Source organism: Echeneis naucrates, chromosome 13 (assembly GCF_900963305.1).
Source record: "Echeneis naucrates chromosome 13, fEcheNa1.1, whole genome shotgun sequence".
NCBI lineage: Eukaryota > Metazoa > Chordata > Actinopteri > Carangiformes > Echeneidae > Echeneis > Echeneis naucrates.
In genome coordinates this window covers 1,895,156-1,922,279 of record NC_042523.1, presented here as the reverse complement: position 1 = coordinate 1,922,279, position 27,124 = coordinate 1,895,156, and the positions used below count along the sequence as shown (strand labels likewise).

General features: G+C 42.7%; 1 protein-coding gene across 2 annotated transcripts; it reads left to right on the top strand.

The window, feature by feature from the left end:
- The first annotated feature begins 167 nt into the window (after positions 1-167).
- On the top strand, positions 168-25,956 carry ano7 (anoctamin 7). 2 transcript variants are annotated; one of them, XM_029517896.1, is made up of 24 exons: positions 168-265; positions 871-980; positions 2,559-2,616; positions 2,997-3,124; positions 4,341-4,448; positions 4,526-4,662; positions 5,027-5,084; positions 10,594-10,704; positions 10,865-11,030; positions 11,155-11,245; positions 11,328-11,424; positions 16,862-17,005; positions 17,147-17,284; positions 17,437-17,535; positions 18,634-18,736; positions 18,994-19,105; positions 20,888-20,942; positions 22,780-22,877; positions 23,047-23,225; positions 23,333-23,538; positions 23,609-23,748; positions 23,953-24,043; positions 24,937-25,056; positions 25,194-25,956. In XM_029517896.1, the coding sequence occupies exons 1-24, from the start codon at positions 250-252 to the stop codon at positions 25,350-25,352; spliced, it is 2,724 nt and encodes a 907-aa protein (XP_029373756.1). In that variant the 5' UTR covers positions 168-249; the 3' UTR covers positions 25,353-25,956. The 2 variants fall into 2 exon arrangements, with proteins under 2 accessions (XP_029373756.1, XP_029373757.1); XM_029517897.1 differs by lacking the exon at positions 168-265 and adding an exon at positions 412-482.
- Positions 25,957-27,124: the final 1,168 nt, after the last annotated feature.

Below are 27,124 nucleotides of genomic sequence, written 5' to 3'. Positions count from 1 at the left end.
CTTCTATGAAGGTTGTTGAGTTCGTTTGTTGCTGTTTCTGTTTCACCCACAGACTCACTTCCCCAGCACAGAATCACAGATGCGAAGCTGCACACTTCTACAGGCGTAAACATAATTTAGATGCTGTGTTTGATGACAGGAGACACCGGGACGTGGGCGGGGCTTACAGGGGTCAGTCCCAGAGCGGAGAGAGAGAAAGCTGCCCACCACTGAGTTAGTGTCTCATTTTCGAATCATCCAAGTCCGTCGATGCCTGCACACAAAGGTGAGTGCACGACAGTTCAATCTGTGACTAGCCCTGACGTCACACAGACACGGAACCGCGAGGGGATCGATCAGTTCGTTGAGCTCAGTGGTTCATCAGAAAGTTGCTTGTTTATCAGCGCAGCCGATGATCCGCTCCGATCATGACAGACATCGTCAAAAAGCTCTGAGATCATTGCTGCTGATGGAACTGAATATCGGTTAACAGATTGCTCTAGGTCATTCAGTATATCTAATGTGTTTAATGATCATTTAAAATTAATGAATTAAATGAATCAATTTAGCAACAGTAATTTTGTTTATATAAACTACAATTCATATTTGGTGAACAGTAAATTTTCTTTAATGTATGCAGGAAAAATATTAATCATGTGTCTACTGTGAGTTGACCTGCGGCATCCTAATGGTTCCTCAGCATCACATTAATTAATTGGAATTAATTTGTTGCAGAGTGATTTCATCTTTCCAAAATAATGACACTTACATTATTAATAATCAGTTTATAACAGAGCATAATCTTGCTTTGAGGAACTGTTTCATATTTATTCTCTTCATTCATTTTCACTTATATATTTAGTCTAGAAACATTTTGTTTTTCCACTAAAGGAGGAGCGAGATGTGGGACAATGAGGAGCAGAGGGGAGCAGATGGAGGACAGTTCCATTCTCATTTCTATGGAGACAAATCCAGAGAACAACTATGGCAGCATCACCATGGTAACACCCTTAAATATGATCAGTGACAAAATGTTTAGTTGTTAAAAAAATAATTAGTCCTTAAGAAGAAGTTAAGGAAACTATGTGGCATACCTTAGGGAGGTGTCCTGTTGACTGTTCATATCAAAACTTCTATCAATTTTGTCTTTGAATAACATGGTTTTGAAGTTAATGGAAGTTAATGAACTATGTTAAATCTCCACTGGCAGATACTATGTATGCAGATGTTCCCTGAATGCTTCACATGATATGGGTTGATGCCAGCTTATCATTTAGGGCCCACGAGGGAGGGTTTGGCTCAACAGAAGCTCACCATATAGTGTCTTTATGGCATTTATAGCTGTTATTGCAACATGGGGCCATGGGGGCTGCTCGTCCCTATGGGAAGCCATAAGTATTTACCTGGCTTTCCTTTCCTGATGAATTAATTTACACTCAATATTTCAGATGTTTACAGATCTACAACATGATGTATTTACAGCACAGCTGCACTGTTTGTTGCAGGGAACACACTATGGTTTGTACTCTGCTGTAAAAACATTACACTGATTATAACAACGGATCCAGAGGAAACTTCATCACAAAGGCCCCAATCTCAGACTGACTCCCCGGTTTGATTATCAACTTTACATCCTGACAGCAGTGAACAGCAGTGAACTGAGAGTAAATCCTAGGTCATGTTTAACCTGTTTTAGCACAAAGACTAGTATAAGTGGAAGAAAACTATGAGCCAAGCTCAGAGAAAAAATTGCTTGAAGTTTTGTCCATAATCCAAATGCAGCAAAGTCAGATATCAACTTTTCTGAATGAAAGTCAGCGAGCATTTGATTTACTACAGCAGGAAACAGGAAGTGTGGAATTAGGTGAGACCGAATGGCTCCACACAGATCAGCACAGACTCAACGATGAAACGTTAAACAGTAGATGTTTGTTTTGTTCTTCCCCTCATCACCATGGCTGTCATCAGTTTCAGTAATAACAATGGAAACAGCAGGAAGAAACAAATCTGCTCTGGTCCTCACCGTGTGAGAACTGAAAACACTGATGATGAAGGGAAACCAACTCCCCTTTGACCCCTGAATGAAAAACAAGACGTGGACTCAAACACCCCATTGTAAAGTCTGTACCCTGTGTGAGATTTCATCTCTCATCACTCTGTCCTCGACAGCACAATCAGGAGCCTGTGGAGACTAAGCATAGAGTTAAAAGGAAGGATTGGAATGAGATGTATCATCATTTCAAAATCTTGAAATTATTATAGATAGATAGACGATAGAATTTATTCTGGAGTTAGAAGAGTTTTATGAGTGATATCAGTTTAAGTTGCCAGTTCATTTAGCAGTAGATCGAGGGCATCGTGGTTATCTATATTTACGTGGATGATTCACTTAACAATTTCATTCATTTCTTAATTTATTCATAAGGGACAAAAAGGACTGTTCTGGGGAGTTCTTTATAAAGGAGCTTATCTAATGTAGAGTAAGAAAATTTCAAACTGTATAAAAAAAAGTTTAATCTTTGGCCTTCACATGAGAACTATTTTAGCTGTGCTAAATCAGCCTTGGTATTATTTCCCAGAATGTACCTGTTCAGCCCCAGGACAGGAATCTGTTTAGCGACGGATCAACTCAAGTTGGTGAGTAAAACAAACACTTTGCTGTTGAGTCAATATTACCTGAGAAGACATGAAGACGGAATGCAAACAGAGAGGAAGAGTGGGCTGATGAGTTGACCGTGAATGCACATTTTAAAAATGTATTTTGAGACAAAAGTTGTCAGACAGCTCTTTCAGGACTTCTTCAAATATCTTCACGCTGATGTTTTCAGTTCGATGATTTCAGTCATATATTTTGCAACCATTTTTTTTTTTGCAGATGTTTTCAGCCCATGGTTTCACTCCAGTGTTTGGAGACAGGTGTTTTCAGGACATCATTTGAGCCTATAGCAGATGAGTTCATCTCAGGAGTGATGGCGTAATACCAGTAATATTCTGAATACTGTGTTTTTATTGGACAGATTTTGTGTTGGTGTGGGAGGAGCCACGGAACTTGCAGAAAGAGCAGAGTATAGTTAACCCCACCCACCTGAAATGGAGGGAGGAGTTTCTGAACAGGCTGAGACACATTGGGCTGCTGCAGGAGCAGGTGAGTAAAACAAGCACACCTGTAAAGGCAGCTGAGCAATATCCTGAGGTCAAACTGAGCTGACGTGTGTTTGAACAGTGAAGCTATAAACTGATCAGTTCCTACATGTGACAGGATTGAATTCACATGAATAAACATACAGTTAAGTAACATGTACTTAAAACAGACAACTGATTTGCTGATTGTGCAGCTGAATGAACCCTTTAAAAGTAGAATAGCTGTACAGTATTATTGGATCATTATTGATCCTGATCGCTGATCTGTTAACATTGAAACAGTGTTGTGCTGTTGCAGTTTAAATGTGTTAAACTGCTCTATGTTGTGCTGAGTAGAACTGAACAGAATTATTCCTGAGGAATAATTTGGATATTTGTCAAAAAACATCAGGAAATATTGAAGTTCTGCTTAAATAGTGCAGAATGTTGCATCTTTAAATGTCTTGTTGTCTTCAACAGCCACCCAAACAAGGTTCAGTTTACTGCATCAAAACCTGACAGAATGAGTGAAGACTGTCACTTAATAGATTATGAAGGCAAAAATCACAGTAATTGTCCACCAGCAATTTCCTGCTCTTCACTTGAATGGCGGGACAGATCAAAATGGTTTTGCCTTGTTCTTGCCTCTATAAAGCACTTTCAATGAGTTAGTGTCGGATTGAAATCGGCATCAGGCGCTCTGACTGGAAAATGCTGGAAAGGCTTTCATGGCGAAGAACAATCTGGCAAGGACTGAGTGTGGAGCTGGTGAATATATACCTGGGTTGATTGCAGGTGATGGGCTGCAGGTGTGCTGATGGCTGAGTGAGAGCAGGTGTGGTGTGAGCAGTGGAAAGGTACTGAGTCCAGGGTGAGAAATGGGGGCAGACTGTGACATTTAAATAGGTTGGCTATAGATTGGAATTGACCTGTTTTAAAATGCAAACAAAGGATAACTGACTGCAAAGATTAATTTTCATATTTTGCATGTCCAGTACAGGCCAAAAGTTTGGACACATTTTACTATTCATTTGAATGAGAAGGTGTGTCCAAACTTTTGGCCTGTACTGTACATTCTCACCACTGTTTGGTGCCCCTCTTTGTGTTGCATCCATATGTACTGTATGTGTTACAGTACCCAAAACTAAGCCTTATGGGACTCCACAGGGAATCAGAGCAGGGACAAGTTTGGCTGATGATTTTAAAATGTGTTTCTCCTCCCAATGTGAATCTCTCTACAGAAGGAAGTCTTGAAAGAAAAATTGAAGATTTGCTTCACCCTCCTCAGTGCTCCCTGGAGTGTCCTCTGTTATTATGCTGAGGAGATTAGTCTGAGGGTCCCTTTGCAGGTAAGACACCCCATGATCCACCTCTGTTGTCCACCCACAGACCAAGGTCCTCACCTGTGTCCTCTATTCCCCTGCAGGTGGTCACTGTTCCAGCAGTTGTGTGGTCTGAACAGATCCTATCCAAGCTGTCCCTCCCCAACCCCATGTCCTACGATGTCCCCAACCCCCCACCTGATTATTTCACCTGTCAGTTCAGGACCAACAAACTGCAGAGGTAACCAACATCAGAAACATTTCATTTGATGAAGTCAAAAGAGCACAATTTACAACAAAACAGATTGGTGTTAATGTTCAGATTTTACTATAAACATTTATTATAGTGGATGTATTTATGGTAGTTGAAGTGCACACTAGGTTGGAGCTGTGTAGAGAAGTGGAAACACAGGCAAATCAAGGTTGTTTTTTTTTTTTTTGTGGCTCAGAAGCACTGAAGCTGTTTTGTTGTTTTGACTTAATTGATGAACAGCTGAGATCAGAACAGTTTTTGTTAAAGTGTTGAACAGAGTCAAGTCTGAAACCAAAGAATCCAGTGTGTTATTGCTGTGAGCAACACTTCCCCGCATTCTTTCTGTCTGCAGGTTTCTAGGCAGCGACAACAAAGAGACGTTTTTCAAGACCACTCAAAGACACCAGGTGGTGAGTTCAATTGTGTCATTTTTGTCTAAAAATATGGAAGATAACAGGTGTTAATATTAATACTTCACTCTGAGAAAGTACTGTCCAGTCTCCAGGTAATTCTTGCAATCACAATAGTCAAAGCAAATTCAAGTGAAGTCTGCGATATTTCCTGTGGTTTGCAAGTTTTTAAATTTCCTGTGATTTTTCCACCAAAAGTTAAATGCATCCTGGAAAAGCAAAGACAGGACATGAGATGAGGTGCATCACTGCACATGTTTTTCTTCTTTATTTTTGCCAGTTGGCAAATAAGGATTTGCACCACCGACAGGTATAGCATATGGATCAGAGTCTGTTAGATTGGAAGGGGGCTTCAGAGGCAGTCCTAGGCTCCGGCGGCAGCAGAAGGTGCGCCACAAACTCTGGAAGAGGCAACAGTAGTGGCATCGCAAACTCAAGTGGCCCAGCCAGAACAGGGACAGGGAATGGCTGGTGATTAGCCTACTAGCCTAGCCGAGCGAGGTCCTCCTTGGGCCAGACGGGTTCCCAGAAAGGGTTGCGGGCAGGAACAGGCTCCGGGCAAGGGGGTATGAGACCCACAAACCCAAGTCTCAGGGGTTGGGGGACAGCAGGCTGAATGGGTGGAACCCCAGCCCTGAACGCTTGCCTAGCCGAGCAAGGGCCTCCCAGGGCCAGACGGGTTCCCCAAAAAGGGTTGTGGGCAGGAGCAGGCTCCACTGGGTCCATTCTTGGTCAGATCCTTCTGTCAAGTAGTTGTGGGAGTGAGGGAATGAGGACCCAAATGCAGGAGCCCGAGAACCAGGTTGAAGGGGAAAAAAAAAAAAATCTTTTTCATTGACAAAAACAGGAACAGGAATGGTGACTACGATGCAGAAGATGACAAGGATCTGACAAGGACAAAACAGAAAACAGGACTTAAATACACAGTGACTAAGTCTTAGACTAAGTGACTAAGACACAGGTGAACCACATTAGGGCAGGGAAGGAAATCACAGAAGGGAAACGGAACCAGAACAAGAATAAAACAGGACGTGACAACACAAACAGAACTCAATCCCTGATAGTAGCCCCTGCCTCATTTGACGTCTGGACGGTTCATAGAGAGCCAAAGGTAATGCACGGGCCACCGCACGTCATCTGTGACTATCCTCACCCAATGCTCAATCCCCCAGCATGTGCCTCATCTAACGAGTGCAGTAGAATATGAGAAAAAACTTGCCTTCTTTCTTCTGTGATGATGCTGTCTTCGTACCATTTCTTGGTAGTATTTTTAAATTTAAATTGTAAATTTTTTTTTAAATAAATAGGGATCTTCCTGTCCTAGAATAGCAATTTTCATGTGATTCTTGTTGAATATAAAGCAAATAAATTTTGAGATTCTGTTTTGATTTTCCTGAGTTGAGAAGTAATCAGTAGTGGACCGCAGGATCCACGTTTTCGGCATCATCATTGGACGCTTTACCCTAAGGAAGGCCCCCGCTGAGGCTGATCAGCTCCCAGTGTGTGTCCCACTGTGTTTTGGTTCTAGATCTGGATATAAACGTTGGTCAGAGTTAATTTGATATTATTGTACTTGATGAGCGAGAGAACCCAAGAGCGGCACAAATCTAGACTGGAAGGGTTGAGGACTTTGACAGCGTTCAACAGTCCAAACAGATGGCAGGCAAATGCAAAGTCCGGTGACAGGCAGCAGGTCAGGGTATTGGGGCACCAAGAGATGAGGAGCTGTGGTCAGGGGCAGAAGGCGGGTCCTGGTACGGGGAGGTCCATCAGGAAAGAAGTCCGGGAAATCTGAGCACATATTTTTGTGATATGCTGGTGTTGTTGCCTTTGTAGCCTGTGTTTGCCTCCACATGTGCCAGGGGTTTGAGCTGTTGAGGTGCTCCTTTATCCACATTGTTTCCCTTTTCCTCAGGTTGGACGTGAAAACTTTATAGGCTTCCAGGTCAGCAGTGTGAAAAGCATTGTTACAAGTAGGTTTACCGTAAGGAAATGTGGCTGTTCTTGACAAGTAAGGGCCTCTCTCAGGCAACAGACAGCAGACAAACAGAAACATGATAACAGCAGCTCTTAATTTGTTGATTTAAACAGTCGTGTTAAAAAAAAAAGGACAATATTAATTGTTTTTTCTGCAGGTTGAAAAAGAGACAATGGTTTTATGCTTTCCATTTTTTACTCTGAGGTGTAATTAGCATTAGAAAGTAGCCGCTTTCTTTACCACTAAGCAGCCTGGACTCTCCCCACACAACTCCATTCCCATTCACACACATCCTCAACTTAATTTTTACTTCCTGTCTTTTTCCATAACATCCTCAAAAATGCAAGACATCAATAATATATTTTCCCTTTCCTCTCACAGACAACCACTCACAAAGACATACGCTTTTTATTTTTCTATTAAATTGGCCCTAATAATGATGACAATAATTTTCCTGGTGATGAATTCCTTTGTTTTACAGGATGGTTGCTGTGGTACTTGTGACAGTGTGATTTAATTTGTCCTCACAGACTCTGTCCTCTGATTGGATCACACATAGAAGCTCGCTAACTTCTCAGATTTCAGGATGTTTCCATCAACAGACCAACGCTGCAGGCAGCCACTCCTCCTCCTCAAACACTATCTAGAAGCAAACACACATCCTCAAATATACATAATCTACAAATACACACTGCAAGGACATGCAACTACAACTACAATTACAAGCAATTACAATTGATATATAACAATAAATGCATTGAAAGTCCAGCAAATTCCCTCATGTTTTTAACAAAATCTAATGTAAATACTTTTACTACTAGTATGACAGTTAAAGTACTTCATTGTGTATTTCATTTGTGTCATTTAGCCACATCTCCTGTGGCTGATCTCAGATCTGGTCATGTTTGTGTTGTAACTGCTTTAACTACACCAGATACATGAAGACCAATTTTAAAAAGAAAATGGATTTTTAACAGAAATGTTGGACTACTGAAAAATATGAACATGTACAGAACTCAATACTTGGTCGGGGCTCCTTTTGCATGAATTACTGAAGCAATGTAGCATGGCATGGAGGCAATCAGTCTGTGAAATTTCTGAGGTGTTATGGAAGCTCAAGTTGCACTGATAGGAGGCCTTCTGGAATATGTTATCCCGGGGGACTCCAAAGGCAGTTGCAGGGTACCGACTTGCCCGAAGGGTTGTGGCCTTGGTGGTGGTGGAGACAGAGCTGGAGGATGAAGGGGGGTCATTGTCAATTTCCGTGCTCAAAGTCACTGAGGTAGTCAAACAACTTCACAGTGGCAAAGCCCCAGATTGACGAGATCCATCCTGAAGGCTCTGGGTATTGAGGAGCTGTTGTGGATGACACATCTCCTCAACATTGTGTGAGGGTAGTGGGGGCAGTGCCAAATGAGTGGCAGACCAGAGGGTGTGTGCCAACTATACAGGCGTGAAACTACTCAGCCTCTCTGAGAAAGCTTACTCCAAGGTAAGAGGAACAATGCGGATGGAACGGACCAGCTCTTCACCCTTGCAAGGATCCTGGAAGGAGACTGGGAGTATGCCCATCTGGTCTACATGTCTTTTGTGGACCGGGGTCACTGAAACTTTGAAGGCTCTGGGTGTTGGCTGTGGGAGTATGGGGTGAGGGGGTCACTTCTAAGGGCCATCCAATCTCTATACACCCAAAGCAAGAGTTGTGTTTGGGTATTCGGCAGTAAGACAAACTGAGGGTTGCTATCCAGCAGGGCTGCCCCATGTCACCAATCCTGTTTGTGATTTTCATGTACAGGATTTCTAGGTGGAGTTAGGGAGGAGAGAGGTCGCAGTTCAGGGGGCTCGGGAGCACATCGCTGCTTTTTGTGAACAATGTGATGCTGTTGGCACCATTGGTCTTTGGCCTTCAGCTCTCACTGGACAGTTTAGCAGCTGAGTGTGAAGCGGTTGGGATGAGGATCAGCACCTCCAAATCAGAGGCCATGGTTCTCAGCAGAAAACTGATAGACTGTCTATTCCAAGTTGGGAATGAGTCCTTACCCCAAGTGAAGGAGTTCAAGCACCACGGGGTCTTGTTCATGAGTGGGGGGACCTTGGAGCGTGAGATTGACTCAAGAATCGGAGCAGCAAGAGACATACTACAGTCACTGTATCGTACCACTGTGATGAAAAGAGAGCTGAGCCGCAATTGATCTCCATCTTCGGGTCAATCCTTGTTCCTACCCTCACCTATGGTCATGAGAATTGGATCATGATCAAAAGAATGAGATTGCAAGTACAAGCGGCCGAAATGAGCTTCCTCAAAAGGTTGGCTGGCTTCTCCCTTAGAGATAGGGTGAGGAGCCCGCTCATCTGAGAGGAGCTCAAAGTAGAGCCGCTGCTCCTTTATGTCAAGAGGAGCCAGTTTAGGTGGTTCGGGCATCTTGTTAGGATGCCTCCTGGGCGCGTCCCTTGGGAGGTATTCCAGGCACGTCCAGCTGGGAGGAGACCCCAAGGCAGACTGAGGACCAGATGGAGAGATATCTCCACTCTGGCCTTGGAACGCCTTGGGATCCCCCCAGTAAGAGCTGGTCGGTGTGGCCAGGGAAAGAGAAGTCTGGGGCGCCCTGTTGAAGCTGCTACCTCCACGACCCAACCCCGGATAAGCGGATGAAGATGGATGGATGAAAAGAGTATTTGGTAACACTGAGTAACAGTCCAGTCCTTTTTGTCCTTAGCCCAGGTTGAGGTTATCTTTTTCAACAGTGTCTTGACACAAGGAATGTATAAGTTTAGGTCACTGGTACAAGGGGTCGAGCACAGGAAATTATAGTCAGTTTCATCTTTAAGGAATTTCAGGTAGTTGTCAGGCCAGGACCCAGAAAGGACTCAGATGCAGAGGTTTGCGAGGAACAAATCTTTCTTTGTGCGAGCAATGATCTCAGAACCGAGTGAAGAACCAAAACAATGCCATCAAACATTAACACTTAAAGTGGAGTCACTAGATTCTATGCGCAAAAAACAAAATTGCTCCCGAAGGAGGAAAATAACGCTACCCTAAAGGGACCTAACGGGGAAAACAGAAAATGCTCCGTAAGGAGAGAAAAACCCTAGACTAGACAAAACAACAAAAAACACTCATGCTACAAAGTGGAGGATATATGGTAATTCGATGAAACGTTACGGAAACTCAAAATCACTCACAAGGAGGCGAACACAAAGGCTATAAACATTAATCTATTGAAAGTTATCTATAAACAAAAAGTCCCTCATACAGAGGAAAAACTAAGGCTATAAAAGGACTAAACTAGATTATGAAAATTACAACTTAAATTCACTCTTTCGCGGATCAACAGACTTACACAAAAGGATCGAGGGCAAAGGCAAGGACATGACGCTGGTGTGGGACGAGAAACGACGACACACATGGTGTGACAGTAGTTTCAGGTTATGTCAGTGGATGGTGTGTTATTCTGGGGAATTATCCTGATACTGTGACATCAGTACTGCATCTAGACTGCTTCCTGCTGTTACTGTGCGCTGTCCTTCCAGGTGTATGAGATTCTGGCCAGGACTCAATATGGTTCCCTGAAGAAGGGCGAGGTGGGAATCGACCGCCTCCTCAGTGAACAGGTCTTCACTGCTGCTTACCCCCTCCATGAGGTAAGTGCCTTTAAATTCAAAACACCTGGTCTGAGAAAAACCTTTACTCCTTTTTCCATGCAGATGAAGGACATGATAAGATTATCTGATACAGTCTCGATGATTGCTACTTACTAAATTACTGTATTAAGGCTTTTAAAATCTGTTCTTGCTTTTATAGGGAGGGTTTCAGCTGCCGACCTACCTAGTGCCCCCAGAGTCCTTAAGTCTGAGACAGATACTTTATGGGTACTGGGCCCAGTGGTCCTGCTGGAGACGTTACCAACCTTTGGACCATATCAGGGAGTACTTTGGGGAGAAGATTGCACTTTACTTTGCCTGGCTTGGTAAGTATGGCAACAGCACTAAACATTGTGGTCTTTATGGTAACTGGCTGCTTAATTTTTGATGGTAACTGTTGCATCAGGATGTGGGATTCCATAAAAACTGTCTGACTGTGTCTGGCTGTAGGTTTTTACTCTGGTTGGCTGTTACCGGCATCTCTCTTTGGGACTGTGATCTTTTTACTTGGGTTTTGGTTCATGGCCAATGATGTCCCAGCGTGAGTATGAGTTCTGTGTCCAACATGCTAATATGTGAAATAATGTCATAGAAATATTTATTCCCACTGTGTATATGTGAAGGAGGGAGGTGTGTGACAGTGGAAACAGCCTCATCATGTGCCCAATCTGTAACATCTGCTCATTCTGGAACTACTCAAGCATCTGTGTAACATACAAGGTACCCGACGACACCTGTTTGTCTCTCTGTATCTATCTACCTGTCTATTTCTCCTGCTGCCAGTCTTTCTGTCCACCTGTATGACAGAAATATTCTGCACCAGTACCATGTATACAGAAATGGAAGAATTGCAGATGCTTCTCAATAAATTACAATCATCAAAAAGTTGCTTTTTTTCATTAATTCACTTCAAAATGTGAAACTCGTATGTCACATACATATTTGTTAAACGTAGACTGATATGTTTGATGTGTTTATGGCTTTTATTTTGTGGACCACCAGCAGATAACATAATAATAATAATAATAAATCAAATATATAGCGCTTTTTATAGTGCTCAAAGGCACATAAACATGGCTACTCAAAACACCACTGAATGTGGACACTTTTCACTGGACATCAAGCAACTTGGATATGTGCCTCTCCTCTCTTCCTCCAGGCTCTGGTATCTTTATTTTCAAATGAAATTTACAACAAAATCAATTTTACTTTCTTCTGAGAAGAGTCCTTTGTACAACTGAACAACAGTCTGGTCCTTTTTATCCTTAGCCCAAGGAGGACATCTCTGACATTAGCTCTTATTCATTAGCGTCTTGACACAAGGAATGCAACAGTTGTAGCTGAGTGCTTGGAAGCTTTTTTGAATATTACGTCTCTTTTGTGTTCAGCACCAGTGTTGGCTGCACCCTGTTTTGATCATCCTTTTGTCTTGTACTGAGTTGAGTGTTTAAATAGCCCACCGCTAATCTGCATGAAGACTAGGGGCAGTGAGATAGATAAGTTAGGGACTTCCACATTGGTTGGGGGACTTTGTTGTTGTCCCTTTTTGTGCACTGGATGACCTTGACAACACTGTCTGTTGGTTCAATTTTTGTTTTGTGGGCCTTAAGACCTAGGCTATTATGGCAGGGATAGAGGATTTTGTTGCTGCCCCATGTGAGGAGTTGCTAGATCAGTGCATAAAAGATCAGCTTTTGAAAATTCCAGAGTACAAAGGGGATCTAAGTGGTCTTGGTGATGGGTGGCGTAAAGGGAATATAAAGGATATGGTTAGCTACATTTGATTGAGAAGGAGTGCTGGTTGCTAAGCAAGAGAGATCTGGTCAGTCACTGGCAGCTCAGGCATTGGCAGGTCCATCAGGTAGTTTAACCTTAGAGTTACAGGTGTCTCAAGAAAAACAGAAACAAAAGTTAGAACTAGAAAGGCAAAGGATTGAGATGGATAAGCAACTGGCTATTGAGCAGTTGCATTGTAGAACAGAGCAGGCTAAGTTAGTCTGTTAAGTTGGGGTTAATCAGAGATGGTAAGCTTTCTGAGGATGTTTTGTGAAGGGAAGAAAGTTCATCTTCACTGTCAAGTCGCCAGATGTTGTGAATAATCTGAGTCTCTTGCAAAAGTTCAATGAGAGGGATCCTGATGTGTTCTTTTCTCTCTTTGAGCGGATTGCAGAGGCAAAAAGCTGGTCTGACATTGCTGCTGCAATGCGTATTGTCAGTGAAAGCACAGGAGGCTTATGCATCTTTAAACAGTGGTAATCTAACTTATAAATCAGCTAGGGCTTCTGTATTGAAGGCATATGAGTTGGCCCCAAAGGCATATCGCCAGCGTTTTAGGACGTGGGAAAAAAGGGTTAATCAGTCTCATATGGAGTTTGCAAGGTAGCTGACTAATCATTTCAATCATTGGTGTATGGCTTCAGATGTTGAGGATTTTGATAGGTTGTGTGAGTTGGTTACCTTGGAGCAGTTTAAAAACTCTCTGCCTAGTCGGGTTGCCACATATCTGAATGAGTGTAAGGTTACAACTGTAACAGAGGCAGCAGGATTGGCAGATGAGTATGCACTCATTCATAAAAACCAGCTTGGGGAGCCTGGTGGTGTACCTGCGGTGCACAAAGAGGGTGGTGGTATGTCACCTGTTGGTTTTGGGTTTTCAGGTAAGGGGTCCCAGGCAGTGCCTGAGAGAGGCGGGAATGTGTGCAATTACTGCTGGGAGGCAGGCCATTGGAAGTCAGACTGCCTAGTGCTCAGGGCTAAGAAGCTGCATGTTGGAGGCGGGCGTGTGGACTCTGCCCCACTAGCTGCAAGTGTTGCTGGTCTTGGGGATGTTGGTGTATGGCAAGGAGGGCATAGAAAAACTGTTGTGACTGGTAGCCCCCCTGAGTCCTATCTACCTTTTATCAAAGATGGGTTTGTGACACAAGTTGGTAGTGACACGAAGGTGCCTGTTAAGATTTTGAGAGATATGGGTGCTGTTAACTCCTATGTATGTGAGTCTCTTTTGCCATTTTCTGAGAAGACTTATGGTGGTGATAGAGTCCTTATGTGAGGATTGGGGTTGAATGTGTTACCTGTCCCAATACATAGGATGAGCCTAGAGTGTGAGTTGGTACAGGGTGACGTGTCTATGGGTGTGAGACCAGCGTTGCCAGTGGAAGGGATTGATATAATACTGGGCAACGACTTGGCTGGCAGTCGTGTTTGGGCTAGTGTGTCACCACCTCCAGTAGTCACCCTCTTTCCTTCAGACTCAGAACAGCCTGATAGAAGTGCAATACGCTTTCCTGAAGTTTTCCCACCATGCATGGTAACGTGAGCTAGGTCTAAAGGGACAGATGGGGAGGTTGAGACTGTCTTGCCATGTTTACCCAATGTTCCTTTGTCTGTGTCTAACAGTGAACTACGAAGTGAACAGAGGGCTGATCCATCACTGGAGGAGCAGGTTAGGTCTGTCCTATCAGCAAGTATGGTGAAAAATGTGGCCAATGGTTACACTCTTCAAGATGGCATTTTGGTAAAGTGGGTGCCCCATGGTGAGGATTTTGTTGGTCATCCCATTTGTCAAATAGTAGTTCCATTTAAGTTTCATAGCCATGTGTTGAGACTTGCTCAAGATATGACATATGACAGGATTTTGCACCATTTCTTTTGGCCACAACTTCAAAAGGATGTTTCTCTGCACATTAAGACCTGTAGTATGTGTCAGCTGACTGGTAAGCCAAATCAGGTCATTAAACCAGCTCCAGCTGTTGCAGCTGATTCTGTTTATGAGACAGCCATTTGAGTACCTAAACATTGATTGTGTGGGGCTGCTGCCCTGTGCGAGGTCTGGTTGCCAGTATTTGCTGACTGTCATGTGTCCAAGCACCAGGTATCCAGTAACTTATCCTTTACAATAATAACTGCAATAATAACTGCAAGGTCTGTAGTTAAAGCTCTAATGCAATTCATATCTGTTTTTGGTATTCCCAGAGTCATCCAGAGTGACCAGGGTTCTAATTTTTCTTCCCACTTTTTGGCCCAAGTGTTGAAACTTCTAGGGATTAGGCATAACCAGTCATCAGCTTATAACGCATAGAGACAAGGTGCTTTGGAGCATTTTCAATGGACGCCCAAGTCTCTTTTGTGTGCATATTGCATAGAGCTTAATAGAGACTGGGAAGAAAGGCTGCCATGGTTGCTTTTAGCTGCACGGGAAGTAGTGCAGGAAAGTACAGGGTTTAGCCTAAATGATTTAGTGTTTGGCCATACTGTCGGGTGTCCTCTAAACTTTAGAATGTCAGGTGCGCTTTTATAAACCTGGTAGGGGACCCCATTTGGCCCTGAGGCCGAAGAAGCCTTCGCACGCCTGACTACCTCCTCAACCTCCTTCCACCTACGTGGTCTAACATCCATTTCCTGATCTATCTCCCCTAATGGTGGCATGTCAGGTAGAAGTCCTACTACTCTATCCTGCTCAGAATCTGAATATGTATTTCTCAGGTGCTCTTCTACTTCTATCTTTGTTGCTTCAAGCTGTCCTCCCTTTTCCTGGTTAAACAATCCTTTAACAAACTTGAATGGGTCCCTGTAAAACACTGTTAGCCTACTTCTCAGCCCCTCATGCAACACATTAATTCCCTCCCTCTCTTCCTCTGTAGCTCTTTTCCACTGCTTTCTTAATTGTCTTCTTTCTTTAACTAATTTCTCTTTGCCGTATAGACTTATCTACCTGTACCCTTTCAACCCTCTTTCTATCTTGTACCCCAAATCTTTCTACACCATAGCAGTAAATTATGTCTCCCATCTTCTCTAATCTATCGCTTGCCTTTCCTCCTACTCTGCTCAGAATTATTGTCAAGTCCCTGTTGACTGTCTCCTATTCTTTGCTACTATTTGCCCTAGGCCATTTAACTCTAGCTTTCTGCTCCATATTTCTCTCTCTGACTGGCCTGTTCACCATATTATCAGCTGCATCCCTTCTTGTAACCTCCTCCTTCACCTCTGTGGCTGTGTTGTTGATATGTCCATCAATTGACTTCTTAAAAAGTTCTCATCGATGCGGCCACACTGCCCTTCCTTTCCCACACATCTCTTTCTTCCCTGATGCACTCTAAGGCCTCTAACTGATGTGACTTTCTGCCAACCACAAGGACAAACCTGGAGCTTCTTTCCCTTTAATCCACCATTTTTATTCTCTCCAGCCACACTCACTTTGCTCTTTACACTATTCTGCCCACATCTAGTCCTAGAGAATAGCTCCATGCCCCTATCCTTCACTGAGTCACATATCCAACTCGTGTGTTGTCCGTTCCAGTGTCTGTTACCATGTAGTCTGCCTGTGAGGCACCCCTGCTCTCGCTTGGGGTATTTTCCTTATCTGACTTGTTGCTCGTGCTGGTTGTGACAAGGCTGCTAAATCTTGCTACTGCTACCATGGATTGCTAGCCCATGGCAGCACCTTTGGGGTCTTTGCCTCCTGTCAGCTGTCTGTCCAAGCTGTCACATGGTCTTTCCCTTGTTGTCAGCTGCCCTATTCACAGGAGTCACTAGCTATGGTAGTTTTGAATTTAGAATAAACACAAAAACTTGTGCAACAAAAAAATGGAGCAGACTCAGTGTCTAACTCCCTAACAACAAACTTTGCCCTGCCTCTGTGCCCTACAGACAATATCTACCTAGGCCAGTGAGCATTGATAGCTAACATGTCTTTGGGGTCATCAGGTGGGAACCTATATAAATAAGTTCTGATTGATTGATTGAAATGTGCCAGCAAGGCAGAATAGTGGTCACCAAAAATTTTGTGGGTTCTATTCCTGGGCCTTGGGCCTTTCTGAGTGGAGTTTGTATGTTCTCCTCTGTGGGTTTCCTCCCAGTACTCCGGTGTACTCCCATGATCCAATCACATACATGTCTAGATTGATTTGTGGCTCTAAATTGCCCATAAGAATGAGTGTGAGTGGTTGTTCTTCCCTGAACACTTTAATCTATGTATGCATGTCATTTGTTGAATTGAATTACTGATATAAATAAACTTTTTGATGATATTCTAATTTATTGAGCTGCAACTGTATCTTCATTTTAGAGCTGAGCTTTGGGATGATGACCTGCAGGTTGTCACTGGAAATTAAAAAATAAGATCTATTGTAAATACACAGATGACCATCTGTCTCCTCAGGCAGGTCTCTTGTTTGACAATGGAGGAACAGTATTTCTCAGTATCTTCATGTCCTTGTGGGCCCTCACCTTCCTGGAGTACTGGAAGAGGAACTGTTCAGTTCTGTCGCACCGCTGGGATTGCTCCGACTTCCAGGATGTTGAGGTTTCAAACTAGTGTCTAAAATTTCAAATAAGCAATTGTCATAGAACCGTTGGAAACAAAACTTCTTTACCTGGTGATGGGGACTCATTTTCTGAATGAGTGAACTTTAATCCTTCCTCTCACTGTTGTCATCCTCCCCAGGAGCGACCCCGTCCTGAGTTTGCAGCCATGGCACCAATGACCATGAGAAACCCAGTGACCGGAGCAGAAGAACCTTACTTTCCTGAAGACAAAAGATTCAACAGAATTTTGACTGGCTGCATTGTCATCATTATTATGGTCAGTCTCTCTCTAACCTCTGACTTTTATCTGACAGTTTTGACATGGGACAGTCCACTGATGACTGACCTTCAAAGTGTGTGAGCGTTATCTGACTGGATCATACACCTGGGATCTGTGAACGCATTGTTCTTCCTGTTTCTTGAGTTTAGGTAACTGTTGTTTTGATGTTCCTCATCTCCATCATTCTGTATCGCACCATCCTCACAGTCATCGTTTACAACTCTCATGACAGTTTCCTCAGCTTCTCAGTGAGTACAAGGCAACACACAGAACACAACACAATGAAATGCAAATGTGGGGAAGTGGGGGCAAATCCGATTAAAATCATTTGGAATAAATAGACCAAAAAGTCAACAAAGCCACCTAATAGAGCCCAGGACTCTATTAGGACGCAGGTTCTGAGTTAAATTCAGGGTTAAGCTGAGTAGGAACCACAAGCAGGACAGCACATGACATTAACATCAGATTTATTATAATGAATAAAGTCCACATAAAAATCCCTCCTAAACGAACAGCCATCTCTGGTGCGTCTCATTCTCTCACCGGGCTGGAGCGGCAGACTCCCAGCCTTGGAAGCAGAAACAGGGGCATTACTCCCAAACACACCTACAGGGCAGAGGAACCCTAGACAGACAAACAGGCCACAGTCACCAGTGTGGAGTCTTCAGAGTCTAAAATCCTCATTAAAAGTGTCGACATTCAAGCTGCTTAAAAAAAGTAGGAAGGGTGCCTAGCTGCAAAAGGGGTGCATTGCGATCACACCCCTCTACAAGCCCTGGCGACACCTCCCCTCCTCCAGTTCCACGGGTCCTCAGTCTGACACTACATCAGTACTCCTCCGGGAGGATAGCGCCCCGTCACTCGCCGCGGCTAGGTGCGTCGTGCCCATCAATACCGGCTACGGTGCTCCAAATGCTGATCGTCTCCCTGTGATCCAGCCACCTGTTTCAATGTCCTGTCTCATTACAATTAATTACCTGCAGCCGGGCGAGCCCAGGTGTAGCTCAGGGTCCACTCCAACAAAAGAAACTCCACATACAGTCCAATGAAGTCCATAAGTCCAATAAGTCCATCAAAATGACTCTGTAAAAATAAAACAAACACAACAGAACGCCACAACATTCAACACTCCACAAATAAACACAGCAAAACATCACAACATGCAACACTTCCATATATGCAACAAAATAACAAGAAACTCCAAAACTGACCCTGTCACACGAATTAAGTCCTGACAGCAACAACAGTTACCAAGATTCTGCCCTGAGGAATGCCACAGATTAATTCACTTTCTTGTCACTGCTTTTTCTACATGTGTGCATGTGTGGATGTATGTGTTTGTTTAGGCCCAAAGGATAGCCAGTATTTCAGCATCAGTGTTAAACCTGTTGGTCATCCTCATGTTGTCCAAGGTTTACACTGCACTGGCCCACATCCTAACCCGCTGGGGTGAGTTACACCTTAATTCGCAATCTTTTCAATGTTTCAAAACTCTTAACTTCACCAAAATCTGAAAATATGGTGGCTGTACTGCACTAAGATTATTGTGTTTAGAATTTTTATAATTATAGTTCAATATTGATTGATCAGGATTCAACAGCTGAAATGAGTGACTGTGGATTTATTTTGTGTTAGTGTGTGTACTAATAATGACTGTCTATGTTGTGTAGGTGACATTACCACCTTTCTCTCTGTCTTTCACTCAGAAATGCATCGCACTCAGAGTAAATATGAAGACATGTTAATCCTCAAAGTTTTCATTTTCCAGTTTGTCAACTTCTACTCGTCTCCAGTATACATTGCATTCTTCAAAGGCAGGTGAGAAATGCTCCAGCCAATCAGAGCAGGTTCATCATCACCTCACTCCAAATTGATTTTTTTTCCTTTGATGAATAAACTGATTTAGTTACTGGCTGTTGGGAAGCTCAGTTCGGTGGTTTGTGAGCAAGGAGCCACGTCCTTTCTACAGGCTATGATGAAAACAACCAGTGAACAGACCATGAATCCATCAAACACGTCTCCAGTGAAAATGCTGACAAAAACACAGCACTTCACATATAGAGCAGGCCTAGACCAATGTCTTTATAAAATGATTTAAAGAGACCCAACAGATCCCCCGATGAGCAAGCACTTGGTGACAGTGGGAAGGAAAAACTTCCTTTAAGAGGCAGAAACCTCTGGCAGAACCGGGTGGGGGGGGGTCCTCTGCCTCGACAGATTGGGTTGAGATAGAGAGAGAGAAAAAGGGGAGAGAAGGGGGGGGGGGGGGGTCGGGGGAGAGAGAGAGCGACCACTAAATGTGCACAATATTAGTGGTTGGGGAAGTATTGTTTTTAGCAGAAGAAATAACAATGGGAAATGGTTATTAGTATTTTTCTGTTGCTGCTGATGTTTTTTCATGACGTCACTGACTTTGTTAGCCCCCCAGAGCCTGGCTCTGTATGAGGTTACTGCCTTTGAAAGTAAGTCTTTCCTTGCCACTTATGCCAAGTGCTTGCTCTCTGAGGCATTTGTTGGGACTAACACTAACACTAAACAGAACTCGAAATGTGACAGAACTCAAAACTAGGGCCCGACCGATATGGATTTTTTTGGGGCCGATGCCGATACCAATTAGGGGGAAAAAAATCTGATAACCGATTAATCGGCCATTTTTGCTCCAGTCTTATCTGGAAACATGCAGCTGCCTCAGTGAGAGAAGTAGCTAGTCGATTATGTAATGTGTAATGTGTACTGTTATGTTTATTCTCCTGTTACTGGCACGGCTAATATGTGTAGCAAGGCTAATAGCAGATAGCTAATTCTAACTTTAGCATATTACATAGTGCTTAAACGTTAACTCAGCATGACAGAGACCAACACAGCAGGGAACATCGTGAAGTGGGTTGAATTGTAACTTGTTGACTTTGTTTATTTCACAAACTTGTTTATTTACCTTTGAGGTGGACCACTCTCCTCCAGATCAGTCACTCTGCTGTGCTGTGAGGTGGTTAGTGGATAGTGGATGGAGTTTGTCATGAGGTCGGTGTGCCCTCTACAGGATAAATAGCCTAATGTCGGGGGATATTTTTAAGAGGGAGAAACTTTTCAAAGTAAAACCAAGTCATATTCCCTGCATTTTATTTCTGAAAATATCAGAGACAATCAGCGAATTTTGGCCGATTACCGATTATTCTCAAACGGGTTATAATCAGTGAGGTCCTACTCAAAACATGAGTACATTAAGTTTCATGACATGAAACTTAAACCCCGACAGTGAAACTGAAACCAGACCGAAACTCAAACCATAACAGAGAAATTCAACCCCCGACAGTCAAACCAAAACCATGACAAAAAAAGAAGAGAAGTCTAGTCCTACCCCTGAAATCATTTTAAACTATCTTCTTCTTCAAACAAATCTGTCCATTTGTACAAGGCAAAACAAAAATTGGTCATGCAAATTTATAAACAAATATTTCAAAAGCCCACAAGGAAATAATGAAATGAAAATGACTGGTTTTAAACTTTCAATATTATTTTAGTTTAGTTAATATGCTATGTTTTCAGTTCTTTACTGCAGTTGTTTCATAAACTGATAAAATAATGATTGTGTCTGTGCAGGTTTGTTGGCTACCCTGGATACTTTAACACCCTGTTTGGAGTTCGCATTGAAGACGTGAGTCTAATGAAGATGATGTTGGGCCTGACACGGTGCACAGTTTTCTTGGGCCTTGGTAGTTCATCTGCAAATTGCTATCAAAATTTGACTAAAACCATTGATATGAAAGATATTAATGTTAAATTATAAAAAAATTAAATATTAAATATTAAACTTTGTTTAATATCAAAGTTAACCTCTGAGCACCACCATAAATAGGATCACCAATTCTGTCTCTATTAATTTGGATCTCTGGCTAATAATTAACTTAATAACTACAGCCAAAATTTCATATTACAGTAGAAGGATTCAGAGTTCTGCAGAGAAGAAGTTGGCAATATTCCTTCCTGTGCAACATCAAATAGACCAGCAGACAATGAAACTACAAACAAGATGGCTGCTGGGGCTACGTGGCTCACGTGGTCGTTTAATGCCAGCTGAAATAGTTCAAAAGTAAAAAGGGGGGAGAGTTGGTTTCATGCAGGGTTGCTGATGTGCTAAAGTATGTTTAGACATACAACAATCAGCATCAACTCCTGGTGTGGCTAACCACACACTACTTTACATTAAATGCTTTTGATAATCTTGCACTTCCCTGTAATTTTTATTCTCATATTTGGTTTTCTGTCATATTCTATTTTTTTATTTATATATTTTACATCTATTATATTTGCTCTTTGGGATTTTCCGTTTTTGCCGTGAACGCAATGCCTCATTGGATATCTTGCATGGGTTAGTGAACATTGGCTAGTCAATGACAAGCTCCCCATATAGTGCACTGATTAGGGATTAGGGAGCAGTTTCGGACACAGCCCAGGCCTTCTTGGAAACAGTCTTCCCTAGCAAGATAATGCTATCTGCTTAATTGCAACAATGGTTTAGGAAGTTTGAGGAGCAATAACCAGTTCAAGATGTTGACTAGGGCAGCGAGACGGCACGATGGTTGGAGCTTTTGTTTCATAGCAAGAAGGTTATGGGTTCTATTTCTGATTTCGAGTGTCTGTGTGAAGTTTGCATGTGCACCCCATGACTATGTGGGTTTGCTCCAGGTATTCCAGTTTCCTTCCACAGTCTAGGTTGAGAGGGGAATCTAAATTTCCCCATAGGCGTCATTGGGGGACAAAGAAGCTCATTATATTGACTGAGCAGCCCTGGCAAAGGTGGTATATTAACTTTTTTCAAGATTTATCTTCCTTAGGATTAAAATTTGAGTTGGGAGTTGTGGGAGTGGGGAAGAGGAGAGACAAAAAAAAGGGTGGGTGGTGTTTGGGGTTAGGGTTAGGATTGGGGTAACCAAAATGTGAAGGTGGGGTACAACATGTACAGGTCACCCGAAACAATAAGCAGTAGAAAGTTAGTGAGTTAGAGATATTTTGACTTAGCTTCAAATCCCCCAGATCTCAATGTATTGACAATGAGCTGCACCTACAAGTTGAGATCCATGGAGTCACCACTTGTCCACTCCAGGACTTAAATGATCCAGTGGTAATATCTTGGTCAAGAGCCCACAGCTCAGCTTCAGTTGTCTAGAGGACTCCATACCTCTTAGAGTCAGAGCTTATTTTGCAGCACAAGAGCACCTACACAAAATTAAGGAGATACTCATAATGTAATGCCTGATCTGTACTGATAAAGCTATTGATTTGCAGTGTTGTACCCAGCACATTTTTGGCAACGCGAAATTTAAAATTATGAACTATGAACTTAAACTAGTTTATTTTAAAATGTGTGAACTGAACTTTGAGCTAACATCTGTTTAAGTTTCAATTTTCCTAACATTTTTGGTAGAAATCTCTGTATCATTAATGCAATAATTCTTTTTCTTATTTGCTTCAACAACAGTTGTATGTTTCAGTGTGGTCCAGGTGGATGTCTCATTGAACTGGCCCAGGAACTGTTGGTCATCATGGTGGGAAAACAGCTGATCAATAACGTGCAGGAGTTCATCTTCCCGTAAACACAAGCAAACACACACACTTAGTATTCTCACAATGTTAGGCTGTCTGTCTTATGTCTAATGTCTGTCTTCTTCTACCATGTAGAATAGAAGGCATCAGAGCATGACTAGTCTTTCTTTTTCATTAAATAACCCTAACCCTAACCCCTGCTCATTATTTGGCAGGAAGTTGAGGACCTGGTGGCAGAAGAGGAGAATGAATCCACAGCTGAAGGTCAAGAATAATGAGGGAGAGGAGATTCAGACGGGGCAGCAGCAACAGGAAGAGGAAAAGGTTTCTCCCTGGGAGGCGGACTACCAGCTGCTGGTCTGTGAAGGACTCTTCAGCGAGTACCTTGAAATGGGTGAGTTCGGTCTTGATGATACTCGGGGGGCCCGCTGGATGGGTAGATGTATTTCCTATAGATGTGGTCTATGCCTCTTTATAATGAATTCTTCTCTTCCTCCTCAGTGATTCAGTTTGGTTTCATCACCATCTTCGTGGCGGCATGTCCTCTGGCTCCTCTCTTCGCTCTCATCAATAACTGGGTGGAGATTCGACTGGATGCCCAGAAGTTTGTGACAGAGTATCGCCGCCCGGTGGTGGAGCGAGCACAGAACATTGGCATCTGGTTCCAGATCCTGCAGCTCATTGCACACACAGCCGTCCTCAGCAACGTAAGACTGATCCTGAATGTCTGTCTCAGATAGACCTGATTCTTTTCTTAACTGAGTCTAAACTTCTCAGGCTTTCCTCATCGCATTCACCTCGTCCTTCGTGCCTCGCCTCTATTACCACTACACCAGAGACAGCTCGCTGAGCGGCTTTGTCAACTTCACTCTGGCAACATCACCTCGCAACTACAGCCAACATCACATGTCCTGCAGGTAGGCAACATCACTGAAATTTCAGTAACACAACAAACCTCCTGCAGGAAGGCAACATCACTGCAACTACAACAGCAGGACACACCACCTGCAGGTAGACAACATCACTGTAATTACAGTAACACAACACAAGTCCTGCAGGAGGGCAACATCACATTAGTGGTACAGCATGATGTTAACTGTTGCTGTTCTTCTTTTATGCAGGTATCAAGGTTTCAGGGATGAAAATGGTCATTACACACATGAATACTTTCACCTGCTCGCCATACGACTCAGTTTTGTCATCATCTTTGAGGTCAGTTTTTCTTTTTCATCAGGTTCACCTGGTTCATTGCTATTTGAAATATCAGTACATTGACTGAAAAAGAGTCTAATGGCACTTGTGCACCAGAGGAACTTTTCCATAGTTCTTAGAACTGTTGGAGAAAGTAACCCCCTTTTTGAATGTTCACACCACAGGAATGTAGAACCATTCTAGTTCTAAGAACGCCATTGTGAGGGGCTTTTTTACCCCCTACTTCAGTGTAGGTACTTTTGCAGCACAATAGGAACTTTGCGTGACGTAGATATATGGTGATTAGTCCAGACATAGACATACTACTTGCAACGCTGCCATTTTTTAAAAAAACCTCTTTACAGTGCTTGCCAAGTAAACACAGAAGAAAGAAGAGAGAATGGAGAAAAACAATGAGAAATGGACCAACGTTGAAGTTCAGGCTTTACTAAGCCTGTATTCTACAGAGGAAACACAAAATGATTTTGATTCCACTAAGAGGAACGATAAGGTATTTGCTGGTATTTCCTCTAGGCTAGCTTCAGTGGACATCCATCACACAGCAAAACAATGTAGAGAGAAGATTAAGAAGTTAATGCAAGAGTAAGAAGATAAAAGACCACAACAACAAAAGTGGCTCTGACAGAAAAACAAGTAAATGGTACAACACTCTGGACAGTATCCTTGGGGGCAGACGGACACAGTACGTCGCTATACCGAGTGTGAATGGCAGTGCGAATGCACACAGATAAAAGGCGCTAGAATGTTTGTAGTTCTAGGGGGGCCTTCCTGGTTTGTAGGTCTTATCAAATGACACCCTAGAACTGTTGGTGCGAAAGCGCCTTTAGGTGCGGATCAGTTAACACCTGAAAGTGCTAAAAAAATATATATTTTTTTAAATCTCTCCTCCTCAGCATGTGGTTTTTTTTATCGGCCGTCTGATTGACCTGATGATCCCTGACATCCCTGAGGAAGTGGAGATGAAGATTAGGAGGGAACATTATATGGCCAAAGAGGCACTGGCTGAGAACCAGGTGTGATGAACTGGATCAGTCAGCAGATTTACATTAATCATTATTGGTGTGTTTTATGTTATGTAGTTGGTTCTGTTTCCATACTTTATCATAGTTCACATACACACAGTTGAAGTCTCAGGATTTTTTATTTCCAGGCTTTGGGAAAATTCATTATTCCCAGTGGTAAGGACACTGTTTCTGGAAACCTCCGTCGGCCTGGATCTAAGCCTTCAGTACTGCAGAGTGACACCCCCCCAACCAAACCTGGACCAGACGCCAGAGGAATCAGACACACAGGGCAGCTGCTTGGTTGAAGTAGGAGTGCGCTCTGTCCTGGATGTCATTTACCATTCCAGCACTCACTATGAAAGGATCAGTTTCCCTGACAGACTCATAAACCCCCTGAGACCTCTCAACATAACACAAGAATTGTGTATGACTATTGACAACTGTGATTTTCAGCTGTCTACATTAACATTGTCAACAATAACTATTTGGATAAATAGACATCCTATGAGATCTTTGTTAGAATTGAACAAGGTCTACAAGAGTGCTAAATCTCTTCAAGACCTACTGGACCTGAGCCGTTGAAGAAGTCCAAGAGAAATTTCAGGTTGCCTCAAGACCAAGCAGCAGCAGCATTTTCTACGTTTTCTAGTTATAGTTGTCATTCTGTGTTAAATCTATCAAAATATTGGTGTATAAGTATAAGACACACTTATGGATGATGATAATTTAATTTAGATTTTTGGTTAAAATGTTAAACGCAACCACATGAAAAAGAGATTCAAGAAAGCTCCTTGAGCAGTTTTGTATTTTTGATATGTATTTGCAGCTTTTATAACTGAATTATTAACAGAGTTAACATAGTTGTAACATAGAGTATGTACTGTAAATAAATTACAGTATTACAGTAGGTATTTTAGTTTGTTCATATATTTTCGTATATATTCCACAGCTCAAGTGTGTTCAGACATAATATGATCACTGATAGGTGAAGTAAAAGACATTGATTATCTGGTTCCCAGCAGGATAGTCGGGAACAAGAAGTTTGTGGATTCGGTTCCCGAATTTCTCCCCATGTCTGCGTGGGTTTCCTCCGGGTATTCTGGTTTCTTCCCTGGTGACCCCACCCGCCCTCAGCCAACATGAGCTTAGATTGGCTCCAGCACCTCCTGCAACCCAGAAAATAAACTAAGTATACTAAGATGAATTAATGAATATCTACGACGGGACATGGGTGGGTGGGATATATGTGGTCACTATTAATCAATTAAACTGTATTTGTATAGCACTTTCCAGACATGAAATGTTTGGAAAGTGCCCAGCCAATTTTTTTGGCTGGGCACTGAGGATCCAGGTGAGGAAACAGTAACTAGGGGTGCTGTCTGTGCCGAGAATGTCCACAGCCTCCTACCACTGGGGATGCCACCACAGAAACCACCCCCACCAGGAAAGACAAAGAAGCCCACACCACAGCGACGAAGCAATGGCTCAGAAACCAGGCCAGAATGAACCCCAGGATGACACCCCTGCAGGCAGACCAGACTCGACTCTCTCAGTGTCGAGGGCCCCACTCTTGAAGCAAACACTGGATCTAAAAGCTAAAGCTGAAAACAGTGGAATCTGTAACTTAAAAAATATAAAATCTGAAATGAAGACATTATTAATAACCTGTAAAAAGGATCAATAACAAAGATTTAAAAAAAAAAAAAAAATTAAAGAATTTGGGAATGGGAATTCTTGCACTAGAATCGTAAGACACAGGTAAAATTTCAGCGGGAGAGTTGCTAAGAAGCACAATAAAATTTGTAGCTACCTCAGAGGAAAGATAACGTTTCCTCACTGTTCTCACTGGGGCCTCCTCACGACTAAAACCAGTGATGTTAAAAAAGACAGTGATGGCCAGACACAGCCAGGACAGCAATAGAGGACACACCAGGTAACAGGCCATGGATTATGACCAGGTCCAAGGTGTGATGTTGTGCGTGTGCAGTGTAATCTGTTCCAAGCAGAAAAGAAGAAAAAATCCAATCAGTTTAAAAGGTTTAAGAAATCATTAGAGATGGGCTCAGATTTGTTATCT